The 14,176-nt window shown below is 29.7% G+C and overlaps 1 protein-coding gene across 3 annotated transcripts in view; it reads left to right on the top strand.

Moving 5' to 3' along the window:
- The window catches only part of LOC142327343 (voltage-dependent calcium channel type A subunit alpha-1-like), a 149,482-nt gene that overhangs the window by 39,758 nt on the left and 95,548 nt on the right, over positions 1 to 14,176 (top strand). For all 3 annotated transcript variants that reach the window (XM_075370297.1, XM_075370298.1, XM_075370299.1), the window contains exons 7-8: positions 2,077 to 2,228; positions 7,429 to 7,532. In XM_075370297.1, coding sequence (XP_075226412.1) covers positions 2,077 to 2,228; positions 7,429 to 7,532 — 256 coding nt within the window. The remainder of the gene's footprint in view (positions 1 to 2,076; positions 2,229 to 7,428; positions 7,533 to 14,176) is intronic.

Genomic DNA, 14,176 nt, shown 5'->3' with positions numbered 1-14,176 from the left:
AGAAACACCATTAAAGACCGTATCAGTTTCTAAATGTAAATCGAATTTAGATGTAGAATTCAATAATCCTCTAAACCTGGTTTTGTAGAGTTATCTATTTCATATCCGCTTAAAGGAATTTCAAAATTTTCACAAAATAAAATGCAGTCAGTTAATCTGAATAAAATTTCACAAATTTCACAATTGAAATTCTTCAGGTCTCATTTAGTTTTTGTTATTGTTCTGTCACTAACCTAGTTTTGAAAACTATACAATTTAGTTATTGCAGGATTGTATAAAACAGCTTTATTGAATCAGAGGCAATTGTATCTGCACCCTTGTGTAAGTAGTGAATGTATCTGAGCACACAACATATTACATTCTTGACTTACCAGATCAGGATAATTATTAGAACGAACCAATGGAATTATGGCTAGCAATGACAATAATGAGGAGCTAATAGCTGATCTGCGCAGTCCTCTAATTGTCATCCTTCTACATGGATAAGTAAAGGTGTGTGTAAAAGTAAACTAAATCTGTGTGCTATCCTGACACGTTGGAATCCCTTAATTTTATATGACTAAAAATTAAAAAAAAATGAGTCATAACTTTTCCACTTTATTAGGGAATGTCCCATGTCTTTAAAAAAATTAATTTAAATAAATAATTTATTACCATCATATCTCTTAGATAGAAGTCTAATTAACAAAAATTCAATATTTTATGTAAACAAGGTTCATCCATATCAGAATAACTGAAATTTACAACCCTCTTTATTTCTTTTTAAATATTCACTAAATTAAGACTTCATCTTCTGTAAATAATTTTTTACACAATTAACAATTAAATTGCAGTACCCTTAGTAAAAACCAGTTTTGACTGAAATTCTTATAACTGAAATATTTGAGGGAGGAATGATTTATTGGACACTTTCTTAGCATTTATTACTAGTATCAAAACAGCAAGTTTAAAGAAATTTTCCTTTGAACAATTTTTACTGAGAAGGCATGAGATACCCCCTGATTTTTTTCTCCCAGGGTTTTTTTTTCTAAAAATCCAATAGAATCAATACTTCATATAAAGAATCCATTCTGTGAAATTCTAAGTTTTTATACGAGTATCAACCTGTTACTAAGGTATTGAGCAAAGTAGAAACCAGCACACATGTACATAACCCTCTGGGTTGGTTTAGTGGTGAACGCATCTTCCCAAATCAGCTGATTTGGAAGTCAAGAGTTCCAGCATTCAAGTCCTGGTAAAGTCAGTTATTTTTACACGGATTTGAATACTAGATCATGGATAGCAGTGTTCTTTGGTAGTTGGGTTTCAATTAACCCAACTACTATTCCTTCTCAGGAATGGTCGAATTGAGACTGTACAAGATAACACTTCATTTACACATACATATCATCCTCATTCATCCTCTGAAGTATTATCTGAATGGTAATTTTTGGATGCTAAACAGGAAAAAGAAAGGAAAGCACACGTATACTTTTTTTTTGTAAAAACTTTTTGACTGAATCTCAATGCTTATTTTATAATCCCTTGAGTCAGTTTTGATTCAATACCAACACTTTACCCCAGTTACATTCTGCATTATTCGGGAAAGTAAAATATTAAAAAAATAATGTATAAAAGATAGACACTGCAATGAAAATAGAGGCAGCATACCTATTTTGTAAATATATTTTTGACAGCATTTACATAAATTTATATAATACAAAATCCCTCTTACTTCAATTTCATCATGACTATTTTTTGTTCCCAACCTGTTACTGCACGAGTTGTCAATACAGACACACTATGATGGCAGTGACTTCACAAATATATCAGTAGTAGATAATATTAATAAATATTAACATGCTTAACACAAGAGTTTTATTCTTTCTTGTGCATGCTTTAAATATTTTCAAACTGTTTTGAGTAATGTGTTGGGCTGTCTACAATATCTCTGTAATTATTAATTAAACATTATTTATTTATTCTAAGAACAAAACTGAATGATTTTAATAATTAGAAATATAAATCCATTTGATATAATATAGATAATATACTGCATTCTAAACTGTTCTAATGAAATGTGTAATATGTTTTCAGGAAATTTTCTCTGTTTAGCAAATACATCAAGTTGTGATTTTTTGGCAAATGAAATTCATATTGATTTTATTACATTCAGTAGTATTTGGAAGACAGTTTTTATTGTATTTCAGATTGCAACTCTTGAAGGATGGTCATCTATTGTATATGCTGTAAGTGATATTTAATTATGAATGAGTAAATGCAGTTAAGAACAATACTGTTTAAATTGCTTAATATCTTAGTAATGAATATATTTAGAACATTATGATAAATTTATAGATTTTGTTATTTTTTGTTTATGTAGTCAGATAATTCTGTAAAATCCTGAGTCCACTAGAGTAGATTGTAAACCATTCCTGCAATTATTCTTCTAACATATCTCTCATTTTGTGACCGACCATAATTTCTCTTAACTTCCATGCATGCATATACCGACTCAAACAAACATAATTTTTTTTTAGAATATTATTTTATTATTTAAACCAACCAGCATATTATTTACCATCATCTTATTTATTGAAATCATTTCCCACAACATAAAGTCTAAAGATGAGTCCATGCTTATATTTATCTCATGTAATTTAAAATGTTTCTGTTAGCAAGCAAAGGACCATTATTCCTATTTGTTAAGCCTTAAATGAGGTAGACTGTACTTCAAATCTGTATCATCATTTGTACCAGTAAGATCATAAACAATATGATACAAATTTAATGTAAATGTACCATGCAAAAATTAACCTAACAAGCTGCAATATTGAGTGTGGTAATATACTTTAAATAAAATAAAAAACTTTAGTATTTTTATTAAATCGATTTTTACAATTGATCATTAAAAGTGACATGATGAATATAATTTGATCGGCATAAAAACAAAAGAAAGCATAACCTAATCGTTTGTGTTCATAAAAAGCTTCTTTTTGATGTAATCAAATTACTATTTAATGATTGCTGTCAGAAACGTATGCGAACATCTTATTCTCCATACGTATCTTATTCCATACATATCATCTTATTACATTTTTTAGTTTTTGATAATTGATTCTTATGTATTTTTTAGTGGTGAATCCGAAAAAAAACTTCATTTTTTCATCTCGTCAGTTTTTTCACAAATTGCAAATTTCAAAATTTGTAAAAAGTTGAAAAATTGTGAAAATGTGATACAATAAAATAGATACAAAATTTTTTTATAATGCATTTTTAAATTAATTTATTTTTATTTATTTAATTAATTTTTATGAGTTACATCATGCCTTTGGAAATCACTTTTCCTCTTCACCCATCCTTAATGATGATGTATGTAAAATACTTAAAATTTTATTTCATTGTCAAAGTCTCTTTGGACAGCATATTCTTGTATATTCATATTTCATATTCATATAGCATATTCATATTTCGCGCTTCTCCTTCTATGTTCTCTATAAAGTTCATCTCGGTGTAACATCAGCAATAGTCTTCCATCATCATAGTAGTCCATTTTCCTTGATTCCTTCTTTCCATTTTTTTCATTTCCTGATTAAATCTCTCATCCATTTCTTCACTGATGGCATCCAGATTTTCAGGAAAATGGTCCACATGTGTGTGAATTTAGGAAGTGAATCTTCAAGCACATGGAACAGTTTAAATTTCTGTACCTTTGCAACATGTTCTCAACTACTGATTTGAAGTTCAGATCCTTCTTATTGCCTAGAGTCTTGGTTACCACATCTTTAAAGGATCTCCAGGCTTCTTTTTCTTGTGGATAAGTTCCATTTGTTTCTTAAAATCTTTGAGAAGTTTTCTAATGTCCGGACCAGTAAAGACACCCTATTTTAGTTTGGCAGTTGATAAGACTGGAAATTTGTCCCAGATGTATTTAAAACATTTGCTTTCCTTTGGGAAGGCTTTGACAAATTGCTTCATCAAGCCTAACTTGATTTTCAGAGGTGGAAGGAGAATTTTATTCGAATCTATGAGAACTTTTCGGAGCACATTGTTGGTTCCAGGTTCTAATGAAGCTGTTTTTGGCCAATCTTTCCTTATCTAATGATTTTCTTTGTTTCTGCTATCCCATTCACACAAAAAACAAGGAAAATCTGTGTATCCTCCCTTGCTGTCCTAGGAGCATCGATATTACTTTGAGATTGCCACATGCAATCAACTTATGATTGTAGCATTTAATTTTATCGAGAACAAATTCCAAATTATCATAACCCTCTTTTAAATGGACAGAATATCCTACGGGTATTGACAGATAGTATTCCAATTGTGAAGAAAGTCGATGGTACAAATAAAAACATTATCGATCGATAAATCACTTCCTGATTTTTTTTTCATTCAATTCAAATAGATAAATTAACTTAAAACTGAAATTATCTGGTGGAAATAATTGCTCCATTTAGAAAAGAGTTAATTTTATCTCCTGCAAGTATAACATAAATTCTGCTTTTATTCAATATTTTTGTATCTCTATAAGTTAGGCCACTTACTTAAGGATAAAAAAATTGTAGAATAGATATCTACTACAATACTGAAATTCTGTTAAACTCCATTCTTTGAGCAATCAGTATATTTCATTAATAATTCTAGTTTCCCTCAAACAGAGTTCATTAATACCACTTTATAAAAAAAGGCAGTAAGCACAATGTAAATAATTATAGACCTATGACTATAACATTAACACTAATTTTTCAAAGTTATTTGAAAATGTTTTACCTGTTATAATGAATAAATTTATTAGTAAAGAAGGAATTTTAGAATCTAATCAGCACGGATTTTAAAAAGGTCTAACATTACTGAAGGAGTTCATTTTATTTATAAACTGGGAGATCAATTAGAAAATAAAGTGGCAGGTCTATCAGCAGGCTTTCAATATAATCTTATGAAAATTACTTTTGGAAAAACTTTACAGAATTGTTATTAGAGAATCTAAGTATTCTTTGATAATTTATCATCTTAATTAAGTCATTATAGATAGTTCACTGAAATTTTCTACTGTAGTAAGGAAAATGTTCTATAATATGAATTCAGTTTAGAAATGGTTAAGTGTAGAGTACCTCAGAGTTTGGTGTCAAGACTTCTTTTTACTTGATTTACTTTTACGATGTGAAATTCTCTTACCTGTACAGCAGTTTTACATCTTATACTGATGACATATGTATTTTGTATCGGGGAAACAATATGAATGTGGAGTTTTAAATAGCTGTAATCATAGTGTTTGTAATTTATGTAAATATTTTGAAGAAGGTAATTTAATAATAAACAGCAGTAAGATTTCATACATAACATTTAAAAACTAGAACTTATGAGAAGTGTTTTAAAGTACCAGTAATACTGAGTAGATCACCTGTTGGTGATGTAGATCTTCTGGTAATTATACTGGATTGTTCCATCATGTGGGATTCGTTCAGTAAAGTGTGTAATAAAATTATTAGAGAAGTATGTAATTAAAATTAGTCAAACATTGTAAACGAGGAAATTCTTTTACATATTTATCACAGATTAATACTTTCCCATCCTCAAAAGGAATTAAGTAAAGGGCCAGAAGTCATAATCCATTTAAAAATTATACCTTTCCTTGAATCTGAACTAGTGCTGTGCACCAATATAGAACGGCTGTAACAAAAACCACTAAATTATTTTGCTACTGCTGATTATAACAATTCATTGAACTGATGGATTATCAAATTATGACTTAACATGAATATTCCCTTAACACTTGCATCATAATTATCAAAAATAATTAGATATTAATTAATGTGATTTGATTTCTTAAATGATCAGATTTTAAGAGTACATGATAAGCTCTTTTTTTTGTAGAATATTTTGTCGTAATAAAAATAACAGTTATCTGTATTAATCCAACTTAATGGTTATTAATTTAATTTAATTTAATCTTATGATTAAAGTTATTTTGTTTTGATTTTATTAAGTAGTGAGTACTGATCGGTCATTGATTAAGTCTTTCTGATTTGTGATAAACAATATTTTTTATAATTTTCAGTAACGGGTAGACTTAATAGTTTATATATTTACCAAACATCACACATATAAGAATGTAAGAAGTATGATCAGCAACACTGAGCTCTTGTAATATACTATTTGTGTGCAGGTGCAGTTATTTACACATGCTTATGCTTCAAGTATGTGAAAACTTCTCTTGGTTGTGAACTTTTCTTTCATAAGACGTCCTTCTTTCTTATGTAATATTTGATAAATTACCATTAATCTTCTTCCTCCTTGTAATTTATTTTCTTTAACTGCATGTATGTACACAACATATATTTTTTTTTAGTTTTTATTTTTTAAACTTTAGATAAATGTATAAGAATGTATATAATTTTACATACTATTATCAGGATTTTAGGAGCATGTTGTGTCCTATTATATGAAATGAAATAACATTAGTAAATCATCATCATCATCATCATTATTTAATTCACATCCCAATAACTTCTATCAAAGAAACAGCTCAAGCTACTACATTTTCACTTTGGAGATACAAGTCCATTTAAATATACTATTGGTATATGATCCAATAACCACAGTCTGTACAGGAAGAAGGAAACCAGATTAATGAAAGAACAAGTAGAAGGCAGATAATCAATTCAACAACAGGAATATGAACTTTACTTATCAGAAATTGGGATATTATTCTTCAGGACAGTGGGAAGAAGTCCATGAAGCACAATGGCTGTAAGGCCTTATTGTATTTTCCAGAGAAGTAGCCCAGCATATCCAATTCTGTATCTCTGATTACTCCAAGAAATTTTTGAAAAAGGACAGAAATGCCAGTTCCTTTAGAAAGATAGATATAAAAATGTGCGATTTCATTAAGAAAAGGGCTTAACATTCTAGGATGATGTATTTTGTAGTCTTAGTGATCTGATGTTAAACCTGATAGATGCCATATATCCTGAAGAAATCCATGAAACAAGGGGGTCTCTAAAGTAGTTAGTCTTCAAGTATATTCATTAAATTAAAAAAGCATCCTCCCTCTCCAGGATCCTTTGCACAATGGATCAGAGTACCTGAGAGAGATTAATGAATTTATAAATTAGCATATTTTCAGGATATCTTTGCCAAATTCTAATATGATCATTACAAACCCATTTAGAAATAACATTCAGTATTGTTAATATCACAATCAACTCTAGGCTAAGTAACAATAAAAGAAACGGGTAGTTTCTTTCTGTTTTCCTTTGAATTTTCATAAAATTCCTGAAAAGCAAACACCATTCAATGGACTACTAATTTTATGACAAATTGAAGGTACTCTAACTGAATTCTGTTATCGCTGCAATAAAAGGGGACATATTAGTGAAATAAATTTTTATTTTACTTAATTCAGTGTATACATTTTAATTGAATCAATGATTTTTCTGTTGATTTTAGTTTGCTAATGCGAAGTCATCGATCGTTCATTGGTGGTATTTTATTATTATTGTTATTGTTGGTGGAATCTTCGGCCTAAATCTAATTATTGGTGTTATAGCTGTGTAAGTAAAACAATCAAATATTCTACTTGTAATGGATTATCACAATATTTTAATTATAGCTTTAAATGTTCATACATCAATTATTCTGATAAATTTCTTATTTTAAATTTACATCGTTGAATGTTATACCTAATCATTACCAAAAACTTGGTTGAGAAATAAAATTAAGAAAAATTTTTAATATTAATCAATAAAAGTAAGATTTCACTACGAATTTAAGACTTATCTAGGAAGTAAGAGATAGCTTGTTTTTCCAAGTGCTGTTTTATTACAACCATTCAATTAAAAACATAAAAGGGGATGAAACATAAAAGGAGATTGGAATGCAAGCATCAGAAAAGGCAAGGATGGAAATATCGTAGGTGAATACGGGCTGGGCAAAAGAAATAAAAGAGGGAACCAACTTATTGACTTTTGCATTTAGTAATTACCAACATCCGGTTTAAAAATCATAAGAGAAAAGTATGCTCATGGAAAAAGCCAGGTAATACTGCAAGGTATCAGATAGATTATATCATGGTTAAGCAAAGATTTAGAAATCAATTCGTCGACTGCAAAGCCTATCCAGGGGCAAACATTGATAGTGACCATAATTCTGTGATAATAAAATTTAGATTGGGGTTAAAAACCTGAAGAAACCTGAAAGTATCACATGAACAGATGAATTAGTGGAATTTGGAGAAGCTTGAGGAAGAGGCGGTAAAGAAGATTTTTGAGGAGGACATCACAAGAGGTCTGAGTAAAAAGATAAGGTAGAAAATATAGAAGAAGAATGAGAGAATATTAAAAAGGAAATTCTTAAATCTGCAGAAGAAAACTTAGGTGGAACAAAGACAACTGGTAGAAAACCTTGGATAACAGAAGATATATCGCAGCTGATGGTAGAGTGTAGTAAATATAAGAACACTAGTGATGAAGAAGGTAAAAGGAACTATCGACAATAAGAAATACTGTAAACAGAAAGTTTAAATTAGTGAAAGAAGACTGGATTAAAGAAAAGTGTTCAGAAGTGGAAAGAAAATGATTATTGGTAAAATAGACAACATACAGAAAGGTTAAGGAGAATTTTGTGGTACATAAGTTAAAATCTAATAATAAGTTAAATAAAGGTGGTACACTGATTTGTAATAAGAAAGAATAAGTGGGTAAAATATATTGAAGAGTTATACAGAGGAAATGAATTAAAGACTAGAGTTATAGAGGAAGAAGAGGAAGTCGAAGAGCGTGAAAAGGGAGATACAATACTGAGATCTGAATTTAATAAAGCATTAAAGGATTTGAATGGAAGAAAAGCTTCTGGGATAAACCTATCCCTAAACGGGATACCTGTAGAATTACTGTGCAGTGCAGGTGAGGAAACAATAGATAGATTATACAAACTGATTTGTAATATTTACAAAAAAGGGGAAGTTCTGTCAGACTTCAAAAAGAGTGTTATTGTTATGATATCAGAGAAAGCAGGAGCAGACAAATGTGAAGAATAGAGAACAATTAACTTAACTAATCATACATCAAAAATTTTAACTAGAATTTTGAACAGAATAATTGAGAGGAAAGTGGAAGAAATGTTAGAAAAAGACCAATTTGGTTTCTGAAAAAGTATAGGGAGAAAGGAAGCGGTTTTAGCACTCACATTACTAGTAGAAGGAAAGTTAAAGAAAAACAAACCAATATACTTTTTTAACTTAGACTGAAATAAAATGTTCAGCATTTTAAAAAATGTAGGGTTTAAGTATAGAGAGAGAAGATCAATTGCTAACATTTACAGGGACCAAATTGCAACAGTAATAATCAAAGAACATAAGAAAGAAGTCGTAATAAATAGGGAGTTAGACAAGGATGTTCCCTACCACCGTTACTTTTTAATCTTTACACAGAAGTAGCAGTTAATGATGTTAAAGAACAGTTTAGACCGATCCACCAGGTTGGTCTAGTGGTGCTCGGCATCGCAAATCAGCTGATCTCAAAGTCGAGAGTTCTTAGGTTCAAATCCTATTAAAGGCAGTTACTTTTATACGGATTTGAATTCTAGATTGTGGATACCGGTGTTCTTTGGTGGTTGGGTTTCGATTAACCACATATCTCAGGAATGGATGACTTGAGACTGTACAAGACTACACTTCATTCATGCATATCATCCTCATTCATCTTTTGAAGTAATACCTTATGGTGGTTCCAGAGGCTAAACAGAGAAAGAAAGAAAGTTTAGATCTAAAGTAAAAACGCAAGGTGAAAAGATAAAGATGCTACAATTTGCTGATGCTATAGTGATTCTAGCTGAGAGTAAAAAAGATTTAGAAGAAACAATGAATGGCACGGATGAATTCCTACGCAAGAACTACCACATGAAAATAAATAAGAACAAAATGAAAGTAATAAAATGTAGTAGAAATAAAGTAAATCGACTGCTAAATATAAAAATAGGACGAGAAAAGGCTATGGAGGTAGAAGAATTTTGTTACTAAAGATGGACAAGGCAGGAGTGATATAAAATGCTGAATAGCACAGGCACAACGAGCTTTCACTCAGAAATATAATTATTTACATCAAAAATTAATTTAAACATCAGGAAAACATTTTTGAAAGTACATGTTTGGGCATAGCTTTATATGGAAAATAAGGATCGTTGCAGTATCTGAGAAGAAAAGATTAGAACCTTTTGAAATGCGGTGCTGTACTAAAATGTTAAAAATCAGATAGGTGGATAAAGTGACAAATACAGAAGCGTTGCGGCAAATTAATGAAGAAAGAAGCATTTGAAATTATAGTTAAAAGAAGAGACAGACTTATAAGCCACATCTTACCTAAGGCATCCTGGAACTGTCACTTTGATATTGAAGGGACAGGTAGATGAGGAAAATTGAGCAGCAACATTTGGAATATGTAAACCAAATTATTAAAGATGTAGGATGTAGGGGGTATACTGAAACGAAATAACTGGCACTAGATTTTGAGAATTTTTGAGAGCTGCATCAAACCAGTCAAATGACTGAAGACAAGAAAGTCTTATTTTTAATTTTAAGTATTGTCTTAAGAAATAAAATTAATTGTCATCTTATTACATTAAGAGAAATCTTACTAATTTTTAAATATGGTGTTGCCTGCACTTAACCTTTGACACGAATAAATGACAGTGTTCAGGAACATTTGGTAAGCAAACATTTTCTGGAAGGAAATTAACACAGACAGCTGCAAGTACTTCTTTGATTTGAAAAAGACTGTTTCTAAAAAAGTAATACATGACTCAAAGATTAATAAACTCTTTCAATTCATTAACAACATCTTCTTATTGCCCAATTATGCTGTCACATTTACATACACAAATTTCACCCAGGACTTCAATTCACTTCAAAATTTCTTCTTTCTTCATCTGCATCCTTATAAAATGTAGTTGTTCTATGGGAATACCTCTCTGCATTTCTGCAGTTGACAGTTTTTTTTTTTCATGTGTTTCTAATTTGTTATATAATCATTTATTTCAGTGTTTTTGTTTCTTTTTGGTAGTTTAATTTTCTTACTTTTTTCATGTCATTTTTGCAACATCTTTCTAAGTTTTCTGTTGTATTAAATGCATGAGCAGACACTGCCAATAGCTCTAGGGATTATCATAAATACTGGGTTCTAGTTAAACTCCAGTAAACCAAGCAGTTTATTTTCTCAATCTTTTAATTTAGTTATTTTTTTAATTTTCTGTCACTTCTTTATTTACTTTCTTATCAGGTCACTTTTCATGCTATTCATCAGATTTTCAATTTTTCAACTGAAATGTCTTAACTATACACTTCATTCTAATACCTCTCTGTGCTTTTCTTTTGGTCATTTTGGTACCAAATTGAATAAAAATATCTTTTTGCATCTTTAGTAATTCACATCCTGATCTTCTGTGGTTTTATATATTACTCTTTTTTACTAAACATTAAGAATTACAATGTAAACTGTCAGGAAACAAAACACATTCAGTAGTTGCATAGTACAAATAGAACACATATGAGCTTGTATTAACAGATATAAACAAGTTTGCCATACATTCACTAAGAATTATTGTTAATGATTTACTAGTAAAAAGACAAGACTTGTAATCTTAAGTTGCCAGACATGTCTTTAAATATTCCAGACTTCTGTTATTTGATTTAGCAAACTATTATTCACAAGAAAGTAAATGTTTGCTATATCTTAAAAGAGAAATCTTTTTCTAATAACTCTTTTGAGAGATAAGTCTTATTTTTATTTACTCCACGTATTATAAAATTTGGTCACATTTAAATTTACTTTCTTTAAAAAAACTCATTTTAATTATCGCATTTCATAAAGAATAGGCTTTAATCTCTCTTCAGAACCTGTCAAAGATATTTTGTTTGCAGATTGCATATTTAGATACTGTAATCAATGTTTAATCATTCTTTATACAGAGATGATTTTGTATGTAACATTCCTTCAGGACATGTTCTACTGCTAAAAAAAAATCATATAAACACAGGTTCAGAAATGCTTCCTTAATGCGGCTGGCAAAATGTTTCACCTTGATTTCTGTGCCTTTAAAATTAAGCTAGTCATTTTTGTTACCCAAATTAAGGGATAAATGTAGTGGTTTTATATGAAATATGACAGAATAAAAATAAGTCCCAGAACTGTATTTTGAAAAATCTGATTTTGAAAGACAAAATATTGGGGGTCAGGAAACACTCTATTTTGAGTATGGCATAACATTGTTAAATGGGTAATAAACTCATATAAGTTTTAAACAAAACTTGTAGAGAATTTGATTCTGAGTAAAATGTACATGAATAAAGTCCACAGAAACTTAATACAAACATAAGAATTTCAGTTTATTAAAAACAAAACATATCAAAATGTGACAGCTTTTGTTGGACATTAAGTGAAACAAAACTTTTAATATTGCATTAAGATCAAGGTATTTTCAATTTACCGTAATGTACATGGGCAGTGATTGTCCATGTTCATTATTGCAACCACTTTATTTTCAACACCCAAAGGAAATCGCTTTTCCAAGTCTTCAATTATAAAATCATCAACTGTATCTTATTTATTGATCAAATTATTTATCTTTATGGTAATGTCTATATTTATATTATGAAATTTTTTGTAACCATCTTTGAGATTATGCAATAGCAGAAATTTAAGAACTGAATGTATAACAGTTTAAGTAACTTTTATAGGAAACATTTTCTTTTTTAAATTAGAGCTACCTCAGGTTTTTAAATTTTACTCTTTTTTTTATAATTTATCCACTGAGTGGGTAAATTATTAAAAAAATGTATTATCAAAAAAAAGAAAACAATATTTCTCTTTTTTTATTTTCCTCATCCTCCTTATGTATACAGTTTTTTTTGTAGATCTTATTCCATTAAGATATTACTGCTTTTAGTACATTCTTTATCAGTGCTCATTGAATAACTGAATTCTGAGAATCTTGTTAATGACCAGCACAATTTAAACAGGTATCATCCTTCAATTTCCAATATGGGTACTATCAGTACATGACTTATACTGTTTTATTATCTCATTAAATAAATCGAAAAATAGCAATCGGGTAACTCTATTTTGCTTTTTCACAAATTTACTATTGTTAAATTCATTTGACTTTTGTAATTCTGTTATTTTGACTTTCTGATACAGATCCTTAACCATTCTTATCAGAAAATATGATGCTCCCATTTTCACAAGGCCTTCCATAATGTTTTTTATATTATCATATATCAATGTAAATCTTAATTTACATAATAAAATGCAATAAAAAAGGGTTTCCTTCTGTTCAGCGCTTTGCCTTAATAATCCATAATTTGTCTGCCTTTCCTGAATGCAGTTCGTTTGTTTTTCAGCTTTTCCTATATCTCTATTCTGTTTCTTTTCAAAGATCAAGATATAAATTCCAAACATCAAGAACTGATAATGAGTAGATGGTCCTGTAATTTTTGTAGTTTACAGTACTTTACCTTTACAGTACCTTTATTTTATATTAGAACCGCTGAATTCATATTCCGATCCTTTTAAATGCTTTTATTAGATTATATTAAATCTTATGATGAATAAGAGGACTGCCTTTACTTGTGCATCTCAGTTGCTAATTTGCATTTTTGTTCAACTTCCTGGTAGAAAACAGGCCATTAAGTAGTTCAAGATGCACAAAAAAGAAGGCAACCAACCCACTTGTCCCCCCCCCCCCAATAAAGCAAATGTTCAGTCATTTACTCGAAGATGCTTCATGACACTAAAGATAGTACTTTGGTGATAGCTAGCCATAATGTAAAAACAAGCTCTTTCCTTATAAAGGTTAAGGAAAGTAAAGTACTCCTACCTCTGGTTAGGTTTGTTTATCAGTACAGTACATGTGCTTTTGTTTATCCAGAATGTCTTATATAATTTCCATATTCAATCGTTCATCCTCTTTCTGCTGTACATAATAAAGTCTGGGTAAATCCCAATACTTCTGGTGATTATAATATTTTTTCACATGCTGATATCATTCTTAGTTCATTAATTTTTACTGCTTTTTCATTCTTAAACGCTAGTGCCTGTAGGTTCTTTTTTATTAGAAGATAACTTTAGTATTTCAGATAAATTCTCCCAGTGAGGAGTATTTCTCTTATTTCAGTTAGACATTTTTGCTGTTGTCAGTAATGATT

The sequence above is a fragment of the Lycorma delicatula genome, chromosome 7, assembly GCF_047948215.1.
Source record: "Lycorma delicatula isolate Av1 chromosome 7, ASM4794821v1, whole genome shotgun sequence".
NCBI lineage: Eukaryota > Metazoa > Arthropoda > Insecta > Hemiptera > Fulgoridae > Lycorma > Lycorma delicatula.
The sequence above is the reverse complement of the archived record's forward strand: the minus strand, read 5'-3'. Positions and strand labels throughout refer to the sequence as shown.